Source organism: Macaca mulatta, chromosome 1 (assembly GCF_049350105.2).
Source record: "Macaca mulatta isolate MMU2019108-1 chromosome 1, T2T-MMU8v2.0, whole genome shotgun sequence".
In the NCBI taxonomy this organism is placed as follows: Eukaryota; Metazoa; Chordata; class Mammalia; order Primates; family Cercopithecidae; genus Macaca; species Macaca mulatta.
This window is the reverse complement of record NC_133406.1, coordinates 180,605,093-180,627,076: the sequence shown is the minus strand read 5'-3', so window position 1 is coordinate 180,627,076 and position 21,984 is coordinate 180,605,093. Positions and strand designations below refer to the sequence as shown.

The window sequence follows — 21,984 nt, the reverse complement described above, 5'->3', positions numbered from 1 at the left end:
TCTTAATGGGAGTTCATCATATTTCTTAGATCTGTGGCTTAAAGTCTTTTACTACTTTTGGAAGATTCTCAGTCATAATTGCTTCAACTTCATCTTTATTCTCTTTCTCCTATTTTTCTTTGACTTAAGTTACATGTATGTTAGATGTTGTCACCATTTCCTATGTGTCTCTTGCATATATTTTTTTTGACAGGGTCTCACTCTTTTTGCACAAGCTGGAGTGTAGTGGCATAACCAGAGCTCACTGCAGCCTCAACCTCATGGGCACAAGTGATCTTCCCGCCTCTGCCTCCCAAGTAGCTGGGACTACAGGCATGCACCTCTATGCCTGGCTAATTTCTTTATTATTTGTAGAGACAGGGTTTTACCTTGTTGCCCAGGCTGGTCTCAAACTCCAGGGCTCAAGTGATCCTCCCACTTTGGCATCCCAAAGTGTTAGGACTATGGGTGTGAGCCACTGTACTCAGATTCTTACATACTTTTAAATGTATTACAACCTAATTTTTCATCCATGCTTCAATCTGGATATTTTCTGTTGAACTATATTACAGTTCACTAGTCCTCTCATCAGTGATGTCTAATCTGTTAAACCCATCTATTGAGCTTTTAAATATTAATTTTTATAAATTTAAGTCTAGATATTCCATTTGATTCCTTTTATAGATTCAAATTCTTTGCTGAAAATTCCCCATCTTGTCATTCATTTTCTTGAGCATATTAATTACAGTTATTTCAAAATCTATGTCCTGTTTTACATCATCCATGGCAATTTTTAATTGAAGCTGGACATACTGTATGAAAAACTTAAGAGATTTTTGTATGATACCTCCTTTCACGGAGAGCTTTTTTCCCCCTACTGTCTGGTAGTTCAATTTGAATTCCAAGTAAGAGTCTTCGAACAAATATTATTTTGTATGTTATCTAATCTTCTAGTTGTTCTTCTCAGGAGGTTTGGCTTGCTGGAAAGTAGTCTCTCCTTGTCATTAGTGTAAGTCACAGATATTAAGTATTTATATGAAAATTATATGTACATTGAAAAACAAGTTCCCAGGATTTTTATGATTCCTAATGATATAAATTTTCTAATAAAGGCAGTATATATAAAATGAGTCATCTCAATTAGGTTCATATAGCATCTTTGAGTGCAGAGGGGTCCTAGGAAAGAGAAAATTCACAGTTCTACACACCCAAAAGGAGTATCTTTCTTTAGTTTCTGTATAATGCCCCTCCTTCACTTTCATAATATCTACCCGTGGAGCAAAAGAATAGACAGAAAAAATGGCTCACTCAGTGCTTAAGAGCATTTAATCATCATAGATCCAGCAGTACAGAAACGAGAAGAGACCAAGACATCGACTAAGTAGATAAGCAGTGAGCTATCACAACAGCAATGCAACAGCAACACTACCCCAACTCTGTGGTTCTGGAGAGAGACACATTGCCTATAAAAATTAGTGATGTGTTGCCTATTTTGTTTGTCAGACTCACAATCACCCTATAAGATCAATGGGGTAGGTTTGCATTTTTCTTTTATATTTTGCCCGTTTTAGAGATGAGAAAAATGAGTCAGAGAGAAATAAAATAAGTGTCCCAATATAAGGTAGTTATTTAGTTGTGTGAGACTTCAATTTATCTTTTTACATATTTTTCTGCTATTCCATATGCTATGGTATTGTGTAGCCCCCCACCCCAAGTTTCTATGTTGAATCCCTAATCTCAAAATGTGACTGTATTTGGAGACAGGGCCTTTAGAGAGGTGATTAAGTAAAAATGAAGCTGTTAGGGTGGGTTCTAATCCAATCTGACTGGTGTCGTTTTAAGAAGAGGAAATTTAGACCTATAGAGATACCAGGGATGCACACACACAGAGGAAAGCCACGTGAGGTCACTCAAGTATCCACCTAGCATCAGAAGAGCTACTGCTATAGTTTTTCAGCATTCTCAGCCCTACCCACGTGTGAAACCTCAGGTCAGGTGAACAGCCACGTGACATCACTTCAATGGTCTCCTCATTGAAAATACGATGCCTTGTAAGATATCCAAGTGCAGCCACCTTCTTAGAGCCTTAAACTATGTTGCAGTCCAAGAATCAGCTGTATGGAATCCCCTCTGAAATCCTTCCTCCAGCTGCTTGGCATTTCCGTGGAGACCCTAGAACCATCTGTGTGGTGACACTAGCTATGAGATTCTGATAATAGTACCCCTTCTTCTATGTTCCCTCAGCCTTAAGGTGGTAGCTGCTTTCTACAGTTACTAGTGTCTGGGTTACCTCCCTGTAGTGGATTGAATTGTGTCCTCAAAAATATGTTCAAGTCATAATCACTGGTACCTGTGAATCTGAGCTTATTTGGAAACAAGATCTTTTCAGATGTCATCAAGTTAAGATGAAGTCATTCTAGATTAGGGCAGGCCCTACTTAGAATGACTGGTGTCTTTATAAGATAAAGAAGAGGAACACTTGGATACAGAGGCACACAGAAGTCAGAAAGGAGAAGGCCTTGTGAAAACAAAGACAGAGATTGGAGTTACACAATAAGAAGCCAAAGGAGGCCTGGGGCTACTAGAAGCTGAAACTGGCAAGAAATAACTCTTCTCTAGAGTGTTCAGAGAAAGCCTGGCCACGCGTACACCTTGATTTTGTATTTCCAGCCTCCAGAACTGTGAGATAATAAACTACTATTGTTTTAAGCCACTAAGATTGTGGTATTTTGTATGGCAGCCCTGGGAAATGAATATACTCACCATATTCTTTTTTATCCTTCAACCTTTGGGTATTTACATAACCAATTCCCTTTAGTAAATTCTCTCTGCTTGAAATACCTAGTAAGATTTCTTAGGTTTTTCCACCTGGATATAGACTGATATATTTAATCCCGGACACACACACACACACACACACACACACATTTAGTACTTTGTATTTTGATCCAAAGGGCAATCAGTAAATGGTTGATGGATGTAGTAAATAGAAAAACTACAACAGCAGATTAATATCAATGCATATTTTTTCACCTGTCATATTTAAAACTTGCTAATTGCTAAATATTTTCCCCAATGCATTGTTACAATTTTCACTTAATAATATGTCTTGGAACTCTTCCTGTAGCAACCCAGCCATATTATTTTACAACTGCATCATTTTATCAATTGGTTATATTGTAATTTAATTAAATAGTCCCCAAAGGATCTTTCTGTTAATTCTGTTTTTAAAAATGTTTACCAAAAAAAGCTACACTAAACATATATATACTCTCACAGGTTTCTTTTGTTGAGACACCAGTAGAATAAATACCCAGCTATGAGCTTCTTTGATCTAAGTGACTGTGCACTTGAAATTCTAATAAATAATACTAACGTCTATAAATGTACTGCATTCATCTTTAAGGGCTACCACTAGAGAATGTCTCATGATAAAATAAAACTTGGAGAATTGTGCCTTTTATGATCTAACTGGCCTAAAAGAATAGCCATCAACGTGATTCTCACTCCCATTTTTCCTTCACTGGGGAGCTATTTACATTTCTGAGAGAAATGAGATGAAACCCAACAAGCAAACCACTCAAACTAGGCAGCATAGTCAACAATAGCTGTGAAAAATGGAAGGTCTCTCTGGAGCAAAAAAATAATGGAACTCACCTGTAGGCAAATCAGATAACAAATCAGAAGAAGCTGTGCTCAGCATCGCAACAAAATTCTGCCATCTGCGCAAGAAAAGGAAACAAAAATTGGTGATCAATATGATTGCCCTGAAAGAATGTCCAGTGAAGCTCTGTTTATATTGGTAGTGATACTGAATAAGCTTTTTGATACTTCTATCATTTAGGGTCCAATGCAGGAAACAGAAACTACTTTATATATGTCTATTAAAAAGGGCTTTGATACAGGGAATTACTGCAAAGCCATTAGAACAGAAGCTGGAGTGCGCTGCTAAGTTTAGGGTCAGACCTTAGCAGATGTGGTCCAGAGATTAGGGAACACCAGGAAATTCTGGCTGATGTCTCAGTTGCCCCTAGCTATGAAGTTGTCATCAGGCAGTACAAACTGCTTTCTGGCCACTGGAAAAACAAACACTTGCCAGTTTCTGGGGTTGTTACTGCTGTAGATATAAACAGATAGACAAACAAACAAACAAACAAACAGTCTCCGTGCCACTGGCCTCTCCCCACTGCTTCTGACTTTCAAATTTTATGAAATTGCATCTCACTGATAGATCTTAAAACAGGTCTAGAACTTTGTGTCAAGAGGGTTTCAGAAAAGTTCTTTTTAGCCTTCACAAGTATGGAAAGCATTACAACACAGAAAAAAAACATAGAGGGGGATAAATATGGGGTGCTGAGTGCAAGAACACAATAGTCAGTGAATTCCCAAATGGAAATTACATTGAGTAATATGTCTGCAAGTGACAACCAGGTAATTTAAAGCTTAAAAAGTACTTTAGCAAAGCTTTGACATTGAAAACTACTTATATTTGCTTGCCCAGCATCCATTCTCCATTTATATATAAATATACTCTTCTCTGGGGTGACAGCTACTGGTTTCCTTTTGGATACTGTGTAAATGGGACCATGGTATGGTCAAAGTCCCATACCCTGCCCTAGCCAATGTTGTGATCTCAATCTATTTATCCCTTCCTCTCTTCTTCCCTCCTTTGCTTCTTCTCTCTCTCCCACTGTCTCTGCCTCTATCTCTGCCTTAATGTTTGGTTCTAGTCCTTCCTGAAGTTTTATTTTTCTCCGATTTTGTGTTAATTCATAACCTTTGAAAATATTTCTTTTTGCTTGTGTTAGCAAAAGACAGTTTCTGTTGCTAGCAACCAAATATCAACTAAGTATCTTTATCTTTCTCCGTCTTGTCCATTAGAAGAAGTCAAGTAAAAATGAAGAGCAAGTTGGGAAATATATAGGCTTGGTTTTTAAAGAAAAGTTCTAATGTCATATGACTTTATTTTCTTTAAATAAAATGATGAGTTAAATAGGTAACTAGTTTATTTTTCTTAGACTTCATGAAGCCTTTCCTATATATGACATAATGTTTAGAGAAATTATTTGGTCAGGATAAGTATGATATTGGGCTTTGAACATGTGGCCTCCAGAGTTTCATGCCACTTTGGGCACATGAATAGACAGATAAGTGATGGATATGCAGGACTGCCAGTCAGATAAGCTGATGACTATATCAGATGCTGCAGGTCTAGGCAGATAAGAGAAAGTTGAACAAGAAGTAGCAAGCACTCTTAAGGAATATTAATCATTATATAAAGATCTGATATTAGCACAGATCTGCAAATAAACTACAGTAGAGGCATCTCCTGTCTTCTACACTTCTCGCAATTTCTTTCCAGACTATTTTAAGTCCAGGTTTATGGCTGCAGCACCTTCTGACCCTTTGATTAAAAAAAAAAACAAACCATAAAACAGCAACAACAATAAGAACCTAGATCCATTAATATTTACACATTACACAACATTTATTTTTTCAGAGATGTTAGGAGTTATCAGGTAGTGTTCTCTTAGATATCAGGTATGATATGAGATAAGGCCTTTGCATAAAATGACACCAGAAAATTGCCTGCCCGTTCCTGATTATATGCTGACAGCGGGGGAAGCAGATTGAGGGAAAATTTTTTAATGATTGAATTTGGATATTGCCTGATTTGAATGGTATAGGACTTACATGACCAACACAATTTTTAAGATCCTTCTGACAAAATATTTCTTTTCTCCCACATTCTTTACATTACCCCAAGACCTTCAAAGTGCTGTTCACAACTTAAATTTGGGAGTGGGTTCTAGTTGCCATAACAGGCACTATAATTCTAATAACAAAAGTAGGTACCAAAACTCCAGTGTCAAGCCAGACAGGTCAGGACTGGAGGACAAGTTCTGTGAGCCTGATTCTAGATTCAGGCAGACCTGATTTTGAATCCCACTTTAACTGAGTTTTTCAAGTTAAAATGGCATGGAGTGAATATTCTGAGTACTTTTTGTGCATTATCTCATTTAATCGAGACAACCATCTTATGGGGCAGGTAAGTGACTTGCCCAAGGGCACATGGATCAATGGGACAGCCAGGATTTATGCCCTGACTCCAAATCTATCTGAACATAATGTAACTTGACTTCAGTTATATTTCTGTGATCTCTGCAGTTCCATGGACACGGCTGTAGTGTCTCTTGACATTTATTATTGCAGAAGTCTGGTGTCAGTCTGATTTTTGGTCATTTATAATTAATTTTTTCTTTGTTTGCTTTGGTTTAGTTTTATTGGGTTTTTGGCCTGGATCCCTGAATAATTGCCTTTGTCTTTATAATATAAAAGTTTTATTGGAATGATGTGCATACATTTTTTCTTAATTGAGATTATGTCACACTGAGTCCCTTCAATCTCTACAGCTGTACCAGCTCTGCAAAGTTTCTTCAGTTGGGACTTCCATTTTTATTTCTTTTTCCATTCTTTCTAGTTTTCTTTTTAATAATACCAAAGAAATCTCTATTTCTGAGGTTGAATCTCTATTCTTCTTTTATATCTACTATCTTCATTTTCTTCTTTGCTATTTTCCTCTAGATTTTGTAAAAGCCTCTTAAATTTGACATTATATATTGATTCCTGGTTACCTCTTAATTCTGCTATGGAAATTTTAGTTTTCTTGAAACCATCCATATTTACCAAAATTCTTTCTAGTTTCCTCTGTTCATGTTTTGTGCTTTTTAAGTTTCATTTTTGTGTCCTTTTAATCTCATTATGTTGATTACTTTCCAATTCATTTCAGTAGAGGACATGGCTTCTTATACTCTACAAAAAAATCAATGGTTTTCTAAATTTTTCTTAGAGTAGATCAATTTAAAAGGTCTGTTGAGATTTGGAGCCTGCAGAATTGTGGCTCCCTTTCCATGTTTTGTAGTGTGTGTGTTTTTTAAAAATTAGGTATTATGCTTCAAATGAGTATCTATTCGTGTTCAGTAAAACCCAGCAGATGAGTTGCATTGATTTCCTTTGGCCTTGCTCACTGCTCACTAGACCGGAAGTCAAGGGCAGATGACAACTTTCATCCACTCCTGGTGCCTCTCAGGCATACACCTGGTACACCTTGATAGGGCAGAGATAGGATCTTCTCACTACATTTGTTGTATATCGCATACCCCATATTGGTATAGTATGCCATAAGCTAATGCTCCTCATCATATACAACAGACAGTGATCTTCCTCTCTGTACTAACCTCTACAACTTTATTATCAGATATTACCTTCATCAGATGCAAGCATCATAGTCATATTTTCCCTTTCCCACCTCGCTTACTTCAACTTTCTGCTGTCATTCTTGATAGTTGAGCTCTCCAAATAGGCACAGAAGAGTTGTGTGTGATTAAGTATACATGTGTGTATCCTTGGGCAGGGGAGGGAGGGAAAGGAGACGTGGGAACCATAGTGCTCAGGCTGTACAAGAAAACAGCACTTGTGTAATTTTCTTGTTGGTCAAGACTTGGGTCCCCAAATCAAGGGGAAGATTGTGGTGAAGGGATAAAGTATTTTCTGTTTTCTGCACTTCTTATAGGTGGATAGGGCACAGCTTGGGGCGTGCAACTCATTTATTTTCCCACATTCCATTTATTATAGTTAGTGAAGAATTTTTTGGTACATTCTGACACTAGAGTCCCTATTAGTCAGTTTTTGCTACTCCTGTATTGTTTGTCTCTTTCCTTCTTCATAGAAATTTTAGTTAGGGGTTGTTAGGCAGATGTTATTTTATACAAAAAGCCTCATACATTAGAAAACCAAACAAACCTAAATGCACTAAACACACAAAATGTAGGCTATTTTACTGGAACATCCTTGTAACACTGATGAAGGTAGTTTCAGCTGGCATGCTGTTCTGTGAGGGTTATGAAGGCTTAAGTCAAAAGGTTTGCCGGTGTTCACCTCCTAAGCCCATTACCTTTTTGCCTCCTGAAATGTATGTTCCAGCCATAATGAACAGTATGTAGTTCTCCAACCTTATTTTTGCTTGGCTTTTGTCTCAGCACATACGGCTCCTTATCTCTGAAATACTTTTCCCTGTCCCTTACCTGGATAGCTCCTACAAATCCCACCAAGCTCAGCTGAGACATAGTATAGAATATTGATAAAGAGTCAGCTCTGTTCAGACTGCCAGGATCAGAAATTAAGTCCCATGATTTGAAGAATTGCCTTCAGAATCCTGTAATCTTCTACTTCAGTCAAGGGAAACAAAATATGCCAGGAGGAGGAGTCAGACAGGAGGATTACTGAAGAGGCCTTTAGCCTTTAGGGACTATATTAGTTTGCTGGGGTTGTGTTATGGTCTAAATGTTTATATCTCCCCCACATTCATGTACTGAAATCCTCACTCTCATGGTATTAGGAGCTATGGTCTTAGGAAAGTGATTAGGCCATGGAGGGCAGAGCCCTCATGCATGGGATTAGTATTCTTATAAAGGAGGCCTAAGAGAGACCTTTTTCTGCTTTCACCATAGGAGGTCACAGTGAAAAAACATCTGTCTCTAAGGAAGTGGACCCTCACCAAACACTAAATCTGCTTGTGTCTTGATCTTGGACTTCCTGACCTCCAGAAATCTGAGAAATAAATTTATGTTTTTTTTAAACCACCAAGTCAATAGTATTCTGTTATGGCAGTCCAAATGGTCTCAGACAGGCTGCCATAACAAAATACCGCAGATCACATGGCTTAAACAACAGAAATTTATTTTCTCACAGTTCTGGAGGCTGGAAGTCCAAGATCAAGGTGTCAGTAGGTTTAGTTTCTTCCAAGGCCTCTCTCCTTGGCTTGCAGATGGCCACTTTCTTGCTGTGTTCTCTGTGCATGGTCTTTCCTCTGTGCACGTACATCCCTGGTGTCTCTTTGTGTCTCCAAATGTCCACTTCCTATAAGGACACCCTTCAGATTGGATTAGAACCCAAACTAACAGTCTCATTTTAACTCAGTTATCACTTCTTTATTTTTAGTTTTTGGGGGACAGAGTCTCACTTTGTCACCCAGGCTGGAGTGCAGTGGTACGATCTCAGCTCACTACAAACTCTCCTTCCTAGGTTCAAGCAATTCTCATGCCTCAGCCTCGAGAGTAGCTGGGACTGCAGGCATGTGCCACCATGCCAGCTAATTTTTGTATTTTTAGTAGAGGCAGGGTTTTCCCAGGTTGGTCAGGCTGGTGTTGAACTCCTGACCTCAAGTGATCTGCTCACCTCCGCCTCCCAAAGTGTTGGGATTACAGGCATAAGCCACCATAACCAGCCTATCACTTCTTTAAAAGGCCCTCCAAATATAGCCATATTCTGAAGTGCTAGGGATTAACACTTCAATATGTGAACTTTGGAGGGATACAATTCAGCCTTTAACAGCCCTAATCAAAGAAGCCTAACTTTTGAGAGTTAGCCAAGCCAAGGAGAGAGGCCTTCGAAGAAACTAAACCTACTGACACCTTGATCTTGGACTTCTAGCCTCCACAACTGTGAGAAAATAAATCTCTGTTGTTTAAGCCATGTGATCTGGTAAGGAAAGGTTGCTTCCAACCTCTGGGCTTCTTTGGATAATACCTGCCCCTGGAGCTTAAATGTTTCCCTCTTTGGTATTCATACCTTACATTCCTCCTGGGTCCTGGAGGAGGGGGCAAGAGATACTAAAGTGTAATCTAGAATTCTCTTTAGCATCAAGCCCAAGGGTGAAGCCAGCTCTGGAACTTAGGCGTTTGGCTAAAGCCTCTGTGCCTAGCCATTATCTTATAAACTGAGTTTCATAGGACTTGTAGGAGACTCAGTGTAGTGTAGTGACCAAGAGACGAGACTGAAGGTAGAGAGCCTACATTTGACTTAGCCTTATTGATGAATTCATTTATTACTTGTGTATTGGTTTTAGCCTCTCTGTGCCTCTGTGGCTCAGTTTCCTCACTTGAAAAATAATATACCTACTTCAAGGAAAAGTTGTAATAATTAAAAGAGTTAATATTTATAAAGCACTTATTATTATTTTCTGGAAGAGAAAAGGCAGCAGGTCTGATTTCTAAGGCACAGCCAATGGGCAGATCTATACCATATCTCTAATAGCTTGCTACCTAACACTTTTCCTATTCCCTTTATAAGTAATTGCTTAATCAGACACCTCATGTTTCCTTCATCTTCTAAAATCCTCTGGTTGTTCCTGGGATTAGCAAAACCAGTCTTTTTCAACTTAATTGCACTCTCAATAATGGGCCAGATGTGTATGATAAGTCCTGCTTGCGGCTGTGTCAATTGCTCCCCTCTATTCATGAAGCTTCCATAGCAGCTTTATTATTTATCCCTTCCCCCAACAGAATTTGGCTTGTGTGCATGTGTTTTAAACTGGTTTGAAGCATTTAATTTTGCCAATACAATTTTAGAGTATTAGTTTGCCTCCTGTTCTCTCTCTGCCCTCCTTAATTACCATTTATTGCAAAGTCACACAGAAACATTAAATGCTAATTCTGATTTACATGTTTCTGGCCAAGAACACGGATGATAATTTCCATCCAACACAACCTGAACTCATTTTACATAAGGGTGATTCAGAGTAGAGATTTGAAATCGTAATCAAGTCTTTCTCAAAATCGCCTTATCCTGGCAGTCATTCACTAATGTCTCTGCTAATTGGTAGGCAAATGGCAAAAAAACAAATCTCAATGTTAAAACAACAACAACAACAACTTTGTAACAGGGTTTGTGAAATTGCTCCTCTCGTCAACTCTTACAACATGACAGTTTAAGGAGGAAACACAACTCATTTTATTTGGTTAGATGGGGCTAATCCCACATCACCATAATCCCTCCTGATGTTTTATTGATTCTAAAGGACATTTAGTCAGGAAGCAGCTCAGCACTAGAATCCTGCTAATTAGCAAGCAGCCACATTCCAAGTGGGTTCCCAATTGAACAGCAGATTAATGGACAATATGTACTAAAATAATGATTCGTGCATTCAGCTTCTAAAATGTGTGTCTAAATTGCATCTTTAATCTCTTAAGGATATAGGTTTGCGTACAAAGCCCTTAACAAAACGGATTTAATTCAACAAAAGAAGCTTTAGCCAATGACTGTTTAGGGATGAAACAGGTTTATTTCTTATAAATGCAATTATTTTTTAGTTCTTACGGTTTTGATATCCTTGAACATTTAAAAGACAAAGACAGGTGAGTAAAGAAATCAGTGTGCTTCTCTGATCTGCACAAAAACAGTGAGAAACTGAGAGTGTTGGTAGGATAATAAGTAGCTTAACCTTATTTGCTCCCCATTTTCTTTTGGTCTCATATTCCTAATTCTTGGAATCTTGGTTCTGGATCTCAATTTTTAATCAACAAACATCTATTGAGTCTCTACTATGTATAAGTATAATGTGAGCTTTGATACTTGCTTTTTCTTCCTTTAGATTGGTGCCTTTTTGGTATTAATTTTAGTCTTGCGATTTTCTACTCAGCTCTTAGCTTAGTTTTCTGCGTTTCCAGCTTAGCCACACCCCTCTCATTCATCCAACCACCCCCAAGGTTTTAAAGAAGGCAGACTCTCATGTCCAAAGCTGGCATAGTGGAAATTCATTGACTAAGCTCAGTATCATAACCTCATTATTCATATGTTCATTGATTGATGTGCCTCATAACCTTTACCCTTCATTTTTCTGTATTGCTCCATGTGATATGCCATATATTCTAACTTAGGTATTATTTATCTTTCCCATTAGAATGTCAGTTTCATGAGCAAAGGGGCTTTGTTTTTTTCATATCTATATTCCTAGTGTGTAAGAGTAGTGCTTGGTATGTAGTAGGTACCCAGTAAATGCTTGCTAAATAAATGAATAAGTAAATTCCTCAAACATTTACTGTGTACCTATCATGTGGCAATGACATGGTTTGGCTTTGTGTCCCCACCCAAATCTAATGTCAAAGTGTATTCTCCATGTGTTGAAGGAGGGGCCTGGTGGCAGGTGATTGGATCATGGGGGCAGATTTCCCCCATGCTGTTCTCGTGATAGTTTTCACAAGATCTGATAGTTTAAAAGTGTGGCACATCCCCCTTCACTGTCTCTCTCTCTCTCCTGCTTTGCCATAGTAAGGTATGCTTGCTTTCCCTTTGCCTTTTGCCTTGATCGTTAAGTTTCCTATGGCCTCTCAGCCATCCTTCCTGTTAAGCCTGTAAATCTATAAGTCAATTAAACCTCTTTTCTTCATAAATTACCCAGTCTCAGGTAGTTCCTTACAGCAATGTAAAAACAGACTGACAGAGAAAATTGGTACCAGGAGAGTGGGGCACTACTATAAAGATACATGAAAATGTGGAAGTGACTTCCAAACTGGGTAATGGGCAAAGGTTGAAACATTTTGGAGGGCTCAGAAGAAGACAGGAAGATGTGGGAAAAAAATTTGAAACTTCCTAGAGACTTGTTGAATGGTTTTGATCAAAATGCTGACAGTGATATGGACAATGACGTCCAGGCTGAGGTGGTCTCAAATGAGAATGAGGAACTTTTTGGGAAATGGAGTAAAGGTCCCTCTTTCTATGCTTTAGCAAAAAGACTGGCAATATTTTGCCCCTGCCTTAGAGATCTGTGGAACTTTGAACTTGAGAGAAGTGATTTAGGGTATCTGGCAGAAGAAATTTCTAAGCAGCAAAGCATTCAAGATGTGACCTGGTTGTGTCTAAAAATGTACAGTCATAAGCATTTACAAAGAGATGGTCTAAAATTGCAATTTATGTTTAAAAGGGAAGCAGAGAAAAAAAGTTTGGAAAATTTGTAGCCTGACTATGAGGTAGAAAGGAAAAGCACATTTTCTGGGGAGAAAGTCAAGCTGGCTGCAGAAATTTGCATAAGTGATGAGGAGCTATATATTAATAGCCAGGACAATGGGAAAAATGTCTCCAGGTCATTTCAGAGATCTTGGCAGCCCCTCCCATCACAGGCCTGGAGGCCTGGGAGGGAAAAATAGCTTCATGGATTGGGTCCAGGGCCCCACTGCTCTGTGTAGCCTCAGGACGTGGTGCCCTGCATCCCAGTTGCTCCAGCTCCAGCTGCGGCTGAAAGGGACCAAGGCACAGCACAAGCCATGGCTTCAGAGGGTGCAAGCCCCAAGACTTTGTAGCTTCCATGGAGTGTTGGGCCTGTGGATGTGCAGAAGGCAAGAGTTTGGGAGCCTTTGCCTAGATTTCAGAGGATGTATGGAAATGCCTGGATGTTCAGGCAGAAGTCTGCTGAAGGGGTGGAGCCCTAATGGAGAACCTCCACTAGGGCAGTGCAGTGGGGAAATGTGGGATTGGAGCTCCTGTACAGAGTCCCCACTAGGGGACTGCCTAGTGGAGTTGTAAAAAGAGGGTGTACAGTCCTCCAGACCCCAGCATGGTAAATCCAGTGACAGCTTTCAACCATGTACCTGGAAAAGCCACAGGCATTCAATGCAAGCTTGTGAAAGCAGCCAAAGGAGTTGTACCCTGAAGAACCACAGGGGCAGAGCTGCCCAAACCCTTAGGAACCCACCCCTTGCATCAGTGTGCTCTGGATGTGAGACATAGAGTCAAAAGAAATTATTTTGGAGCTTTAAGATTTAATAACTGCCCTGCTGGGTTTTGGACTTGCATGGGTACTGTAGCTCCTTTGTTTTGGCCCATTTCTTCCTTTCGGAATGGGAGCATTTACCCAATGCCTGTACCCCCACTGTATCTTGGAAGCAACTGACTTGTTTTTGATTTTACAGGCTCATAGGTAGAAGAGATTTGCCTTGTCTCAGATGAGACTTTGGACTTGGACTTTTGCATTAATGCTGGAATGAGTTAAGACTTTAGGGGACTGTTGGGAAGGCATGATTGGCTTCGAAATGTAAAAAGAACATGAGACTTGGGAGGACCTGGGGGCAGAATGATATTGCTTGAGTCTGTGTCCCCACCCAAATCTCATGTCAAATTGTAATCTCCATGTACTGAAGGAAGGGCCTAGTGGGAGGTGATTGGGTCATGAGGGCGGATTTCCCCCATGCTGTTGTCATGATGGTGAGTGAGTTCTCATGAGGTTTGATGGTTTAAAACTGCACATGTACCCTAGAACTTAAAGTATAATTAAAAAATCAAAACAAAACAAAACAAAAAAACTGTGCCACTTCCCCTCTCGCTGTCTCTCTTTCTCTCTCTCCTGATTTGCCATGGTAAGACGTGTTTGCTTCCCCTTTGCCTTTCACTGTGATTGTAAGTTTCCTGAGACCTCCCATCCATTCTTACTGTACAGCCTACAGAACTATGAGTCAGTTAAACTTCTTTTCTTCAGAAATTACTCAGTCTCATGTAGTTCCTTATAGCACTGTGAGAACAGACTAATACAGCCAAGTACTAGGCTAGATGTTGGAAATATAGTGTGAGGAAAATAGTCATGCCCCTTGCTAGCATGGAGATCACTATGTAGACTTTAAACTAACAAATAACGCAAATACACACATAATTACAAATAGTGATAAGTGTTAGCAAATAAAATGACTGGGTGCCATGACAGAGTACAGCCCAAGGGACCTGATTTTGATGACTTGGGTAAGGAAGGCCTTCTTCAAGTTGCTCATGAGATAGGGACTGAGAAGAATTTATGTATCTGCATCCCTGAGAATATTTTGAGGGATCACCCCTCTAATTCAATTCAAGTCAATGTATCCCCAACCCCCAATTCAGTTCAAGTCAATAAATATTTATTGAGAACCTACTATGTACCAGGCACTGCTCTAGACACTTTGGAATACATCAATGAATAAAACAAAGACCCTTTCTTCCCTGTGGCACTATCATCTACTGTCTGTCAGGGAGATACAGATAATAACTAAACAGATGATAAATCAGCAAATTACCTAATTCATTAGAGGTTGATAAGTGTATAAAAGAAAACACAAGAAGACTAGCTTAAGGGGAACAAAGGATGGGGACCACAGCTTTAAATAGGGTGGTTAGTGTAGGTCTCATTGACAAGGAGATATTTGAGCAAAAACTTGAAGAAGGTGAGGGAGTTAGCATAAGGGTATCTGTGGGAAGAGCTTTCAAGGTAGAGGGAACATTCAAAGGATAGGTGCTAAGCTGAAGTCTACATGGTGTGTTTTAGGAAGAAAAGAGGCATGGTGTAACTGGAACAGATTAGGGAAAGGAAATTTTAGATGGAGCCAGAGAAGTGATGGGGGAGCAGCTCGTGTAGAGGACTTTGATTTTTTTTTTTTTTTTTTGCCTTCTACATGTAATAACATACTCTTGCAGTGTTTTGAGAAGAGTAATGATGTGAACTCTTTTAGGTTTATTAATAGATTATAATAGCTGTAGGAGTGAGGATAAATTAGGTATAAGAGTAGAAATAGAGTTCAGTTAGGAGGCTATTACAGAAATCCAGGAGAAAGATAATGGTAGTGTGGATGGGTGTTGTTAAGTAACAATAGAAGGGGTGACAGGGAACCAGATTCTGGATATAAGTTGATTTGCTAATTAAATAAATTAAATCAATAATTAATAATCTTTCAAAACAGCAAGTTCCAGGCCCAATTGGGTTCACTGGTGAATTCTACCAAAAATTTGAGAAGGAAATTGTAGTAGTTTCCCCTTATCTACACGGTGTATATTCCAAGACCCATCGTGGATACCTGAAACCACAGCTAGTACTGAACCCTATATATGTCCTATGCACAAATTTCTTTTTCCTTCTTCACAATTGTACGAACAGAAGATTTGTGCTTTTCGTAGATCTTAGCAAACTCAGCATACATTTATTTTCCTCATTAAGTTGCGAGCTTTCACCTTTTTACATAAGAAATTACTTTACAGTTTATCTTTGGCATATGCAAGTTGCCAGCATTATTACTTTTTTGCTTTGAGGCCATTAATAAGCACAATAAGAATTACTTGAACACAAGCACTGTGATACCATGACAGTCAATCTGACAACAAAGACAGCTACTAAGTGACCAACAGAGGGGTAACATATACAGCATGGATATGTTGGATGAAGGTATGATCATGTCCCAGGCAGAACCAAGCAGGATAGAATAAGATTTCTTCATGCTGCTCAGAATGGTGCACAACTTAAAATTTATAACTTGCTTATTTCTGGAATTTTCCATTTAATATTTTCAGACCATTGGTAACTGAAGTCATAGAAAGTGAAACCACAGAAAAGGGAAGCCTACTATAATTTGTCTTTTTCTCTGTGTGCTTTTAAGGTTTTTTCTTTACCACTGGGTTAAACAATTTGATCACAATGAACTTTTGCATGGTTTATTTCAAATTTCTTGTGTCTGAAGTTCATTGAGCTCCTTGGGTCCATGTCTTTATAGTTTACCCCAAATTTGAAAAAATTGCAGCTATTATTTGTTCAACATACTTTTCTTCCCTTCATCCCTCTCTTCCTTTTCTGAGACTCCAGTTTCCCATGTATTAGGTTGCTGGTGTCACAAGACCCAATGATGCTCTGTTAGTTTTTCCCTCATTTTTTCACACTGAGTTTTATTTTACATAGTGTCTATATCTGTGTCGTCAAACTCACTTATTTGTTATTGTGTGTATTATCTTCCATTGCTTCCATAACAAACATTTTTCTTTCAGGTATTGTATTTTTAAAATAAACCTTATTTTTTTAAAGTAGTCTTAGATTTTACAGAAAAAATTCAAGGTAGTACGGAGAATTTTCACATGCTTCATACTTGGTTTCCCTTTTGGTCAATATCTTACATTCATATGATACTATTGCTATGATTAATGGACCAATATTCATACATTATGATTAACTAAAGTCCATAATTCCAATATCCTTAGTTTTTACCTAATATTCCTTTTCTGTTCCAGATTCCCTCCAGGCTATCCCATAACATTTAGTCTTCATGTCCTCTTATGTTCTTGTTGGCTGGGACAGTTTCTCAGATCTTCCTCATTTTCAATGGTCTTCACAATTTTGTGGAGCACTGGCTAGGCATTGTGTAGAATGTCTCTGTTGTGAATTGTTTAGGGTTTTTCACATTATTACACTGGGGTTACATGTTGTAGTGGAGAAGACAGTGTATTTTTTTTTTTAATCTCCAGAAGTTGTATTTGGATCTTTTTAAATCTTCCATACCTTTCATTATGTTCACGTCTTCCTATGCCTTCTTGAACAGGTGAAGTGTATTTATAAGTGCTCTTTTAACATGCTTGTTTACTAACTGTATTATCCGTGTTGTTTAGGATTCTGCTTGTATTAACTGGTTTTTCTCTGAATAATACGTCCTAATTTTCCTGCTTCTTTTTGTGCTCAGCAATTTTTGTATACATTTTAGAAACTGTGATTTTTGCATTGTTGATCAAAATTTTCTGTTCCTTTGAAGTTGGGGGACTTTGTTCTTAGATATAATTAAGTTGCTCAAAAACATTTGATCATTTTCAAGCTTTGTTAGACTTTTAAGATTTGTTGAGTTTGTCTGGGGGTAATTTGGCACCATCATTACAACGCTGTACTTTTTTAAGGTTTCTACTCAATGCCATATGTGGTACAAGATCTTCTTCACTAGCTGGTGGAAACATGAAGTATTCCCAATCCTATATGAGATCTAATGATGTTTCTACATCTTTCTTTTGGTGTTACTTTCCCTGGCCTTGGGTAGTTGCCTCAAATGGATACATTAGCCAGCACTCACATGAAGATTTAAGGGTAACTCTTAGAAATCTCCAGAGAGGGCTCCCTGGGGATTTCTCACTTCTCTACTCCTCTGTACTGTGCATTTTAGTCTTTTTGGCCTTCCTGAACTCGAAACTCTGTCGCTTTAACTCAGGGAGAATGCTGGGCTCTGCTTGAATTCCCCATTCCTATGCAATGAGCTAGGCTCACTTGCTTTGTTTTTCTTCTCCCAGGAGTCACTGTTCTGTGCTGTTTGCCATTCGATGTCTGAGAATCACTGCTTCACATATTTTGTCCTATATTTTTGTCATATATTTTTAGTTGTTAAAGGTGGAATGGTAAATCTAGTCCCTGATAGTCTGTAATGGTTGTAGGTGGAAGTTTCCTGCTTTGTTTTTCTACAGCGAAGAAGACCCTCTGGTCACAAAAAAAGCAAACCTTCTTAACTCTACCAAGTGATGAAATCGATCGCTTCACACACAGAACTCCCACTCTAAAGGCAGATCTAGTGTTTGATATCCTAACAGAAGACAGAGTGAATAAAAAATTCAGGCTGCTCTCACAAAATGTCATTCCCTAGGTAGGAGTCTAGAAAATCCAAGATCAAGGTGCTGGCAGGTTAATTTTTGGTGAGGACCCTCTTCCTGACTTATAGATGGCTACCTTTTGTATCTTCACATGGAAGAGACAGGAAACTCTCATGTCTGTTCCTCTCGTTACAAAGACAATAATTTCATCATAGGGGTTTTACCTGTATGACTTCATCTAAACCTAATCACCTCCCAAAGCCAGTCTCCAAAAACCATCATATTTGAAGTTAAGGCTTCACCATATCATTTGGGGAAGGGGTGGTGGATACAAATATTCAGTTCTTAGCAAAAGTTGACTTACTTTATTTCATTTTGGTAACCCAAATCTTGATGGTTAAGCAATGTTTCCAGCAGGCTCAGGGTCAGATACAATCCATGCTTCCCACATATAGCCCTGACCTACAAGTTTGAAAAAAAAAAAGATTTCACTAGAATACAAAATGTTTCAATAGGATACAATTAATATTTTTCTCATAATTAGAAGCTATATTTTTTTGACAAAGAATTAATACCCAGCAGTATATTCTACCATTGAGGTATCCTTCAGGATATGATTTAGGACAAGAATGTGCAACTGAATGCTTACCAGCAAGTTTTTATACAGTTGACACAGAGGCATACTTCATTACTCAGAAGCCACTGGGGTTTGAAATGCTGATCTTACATTTTTATCAGCCATGGAATGGGTAGTCAATGCCTCTGTATTATATACTTCATTATATAGGTGAATTGCTAAATGTTTTTGTTTCATCCACTTCTATTTGCAAAACAAGCTTGTTGTATTAGTGGGGTTAATATTACTATCTACATTTTATATATGAGGAAATAAAGACTTGGAGAGATTAAGTATTTCCTTAATGTCACATAGCTAATAAGTTATGGAACTTAGTCTAGAAACCAGATGCTCAGATAAATATTTGTTGAATGAATGAATGAGGTGTCATTGAAGTTTCCCAAGTTCATAATATGTTCTAAATCTTGTTCTGAACTAGTACAAACTAGTTCAGTTCTCAGGTTGGTGGGTAAGTGACACTTAGATTCAAATATTTCAAACTTTTAGGGTGTAGTAACTTTTGTTGTATATTTAGAATAATGGTTAAACATATAAATGGTAGAATCAAACAGACCTTATTTGAGCACAGGTCTGCTTCCTGTGATCTCTCTGATCTTGGGAAGTTACTTAACCTTTTTATAGCTGCAGCTTCATTTATTAAACAAGACTAGTACTTCCTACTTCCCAGGATTCTGTGAGGATTTCATGATAAAGTTAGCATTTAGAATAGTGCCTGGCTCTTAGTAGGCATTTGATTAATATTTGATGAAATAAAGAAAAGACAGAGGGAGGAGAGAGGAAGCAGAGGGAGAAAGGAAAGAAGAGAGAAGAGGGGAGAGTAGGGGAAAGAAGAGAGAAGGAAAATAGAGAAATGGAAGAAGAAAGAAGAGAGGAAACAAGGGAGGGAGAGAGAGAGAAATAGCAGGGTATCAAGGAAGGAAGGGGAGAAGAAAGGAAAAAACAAATGTCGAGTTTAGTGTGTGGACTATTTACACTAAATTGGACATTTCTAATAATAACTATGTAAATAAATATATATAAAAAAGCAGCTACTAAAAATAGCTATTTAGTACAAACATAACTACGGTTGAGCATTCCTAATCCAAAAATCCAAAATCTGAAACTTTTTGAGTGCTGACAGGAAACCACAAGTGCGGAATTCTACACATTAGTATTTAACACAAACCTCATTTCATGCACAAAATTATTACAATTATTGTATGAAGTTACCTCCAGGCCATGTGTATAAGTGATATATGAAACAAAAATAAATTTCATGTTTAGATTTGAAGTTCTGTCCCCAAGATAGTTCATTACATATACGTAACTATCCCAAATCCAATAAACATTCAAAATCCAAAACACTTCTGGTCCCAAATATTTCAGACAAGAGATACTTGACCTGTATTTTTAGTCACTGTTACTATTTTTAGAGGAAGTTCAGTGTAGTGCCTGTTTTAAACCTATCTTTTTATATTGATACTTCAGCCTTCGTGGGCTTTGCTGACCCTGGAGAGACTGCCCTTCCTGAAGTGTGACTTTTATCACCTAACCAACTTATCCAAAGCCCATACCCCAACCATGTATTTTATTGATGCGCTCACAGAGCCACTATTTACCTGCTCTAACCACCCTGGGGCCAGGTACAGAGCCTGCTGGTTATGCAAGCTAGCCAATCCTAAGCCTGCTTACTCTGCTCTGTCCATTCCTTCCCGAAAACCCACAGAAAGTCTCGTGCCCACATTCCCCTCATTCTCTCTGCCTCCTGACAGAACCCAGTGCTTCCTCTGGCCTTGCAAGGTGTGGCCTGGCCCTGCAGGGTGTGGGGTGCCCTCTCCTTTCAGCAACCATGAGAAACAAACTATCTTTTCGGTAGCAATCATCTCATTTCCTGATCTGTTGGTCTCACCATACTTGAATAATCATAAAACCAACATTTTAAAATGACAACAAAAAGCTCATCCTCATTTGTCTGTATGAAAGGAAAGACAACCAATCTGGATTTGAAACTCGCATGTTCCTACGTATAGAGGAGAAATGTCAGGGAAGCTTAGAAGAGGAAAAAAAAAAGATTGATTTGAATCATGAAAAAATAAATAGAGTTTGCTAGAAGAATAAGGAGTTGAGGGGCATTCTAGGCAGAGGAAAAGCATGTGTAAATATGGGTGAGAAAAAGCACGGTGCTTTTTAGAAGCAGCATTTATTTTGACATTATCCATTCTGCTATCATATCCCTTTTCAGGTTGGGCAGTAATTAGCTGTTATTTGTTGAGCATTTCTACAAGGTGGTGGCTTACTCAGGACTGGAATTGGGTTTCATTCATTTTCTTATCACCATTGACTAGCACAGTATTGAAACATAAAGGATCAATAATTATTTAATAAATGTATATATGAGTGAAAGAGGCCATGAATGCAGGAGTTGAATTCACTGAAGAGTGGCATATGCATGAGTGGAGATGGGCAAAAAAATAAAGTTCAAGAGTCAGAGATTGGTCATGCTAGGCCATTTTACTCCATAAATAAGAACTGAACTATCTTCATGATTAGAACATATTGATATATTTTTGAACATCAATATTAAGAGAATATTCTACAAACAGATCACTTACTTCTGGCAACATTGAGTTTTGCTTTAGGCTAAAATGAACAGCATATTAGAAATAGTACATCAGGGTTCCTAGAAGCAGACTGATTGATAGCTGCTAAGAACGGACTGCTGCCAATTATAGAGGCACAACAGAAACATCTACCAGAAAATAACAGCAATTCCATGTTAGTCACGATTATTATTAAAATCCTTTAAAACATCAATATTCATAATGAGGACCCTTGGTAAGAAAATGTTTCTATGTAGTTTCTTCTGTTTATTAAGGAAATGTTTTTAACCAGAAGTAAATAAAATATCTGTTATTAAAAATTACATGTGAAATAAACATTCATTTCCCCAAAATGCTCCTTGAAAGAGCAGTGCACAGTGTCTCAGCTCCCTCTTTTCCCACAGATAGCTCCATTTGCATTTTACCTCTTCATTCTGCTTAAACTATGTTTACCACGTTACTAGGAATCTCCATGGTTTTAAATTTAATGTATACTTTTCAATCCTATTTATAGATGATCTCGTTGCAGCATGAGACATGGCTGATCATTGCCACCCTTCTCCAAACTCTCTTTGTATTTTGCTTTTTTTTTTTTTAAACCACTCCTATGTC

At 38.3% G+C, this 21,984-nt stretch overlaps 1 protein-coding gene across 2 annotated transcripts in view; it reads right to left on the bottom strand.

Moving 5' to 3' along the window:
- The window catches only part of C1H1orf87 (chromosome 1 C1orf87 homolog), an 83,267-nt gene that overhangs the window by 15,755 nt on the left and 45,528 nt on the right, over positions 1-21,984 (bottom strand). For both annotated transcript variants that reach the window (XM_028833091.2, XM_015140894.3), the window contains exons 8-9: positions 18,521-18,618; positions 3,637-3,701 (exon numbers count right to left, since the gene is read on the bottom strand). In XM_028833091.2, the coding sequence (XP_028688924.2) occupies positions 3,637-3,701; positions 18,521-18,618 (163 nt within the window). The remainder of the gene's footprint in view (positions 1-3,636; positions 3,702-18,520; positions 18,619-21,984) is intronic.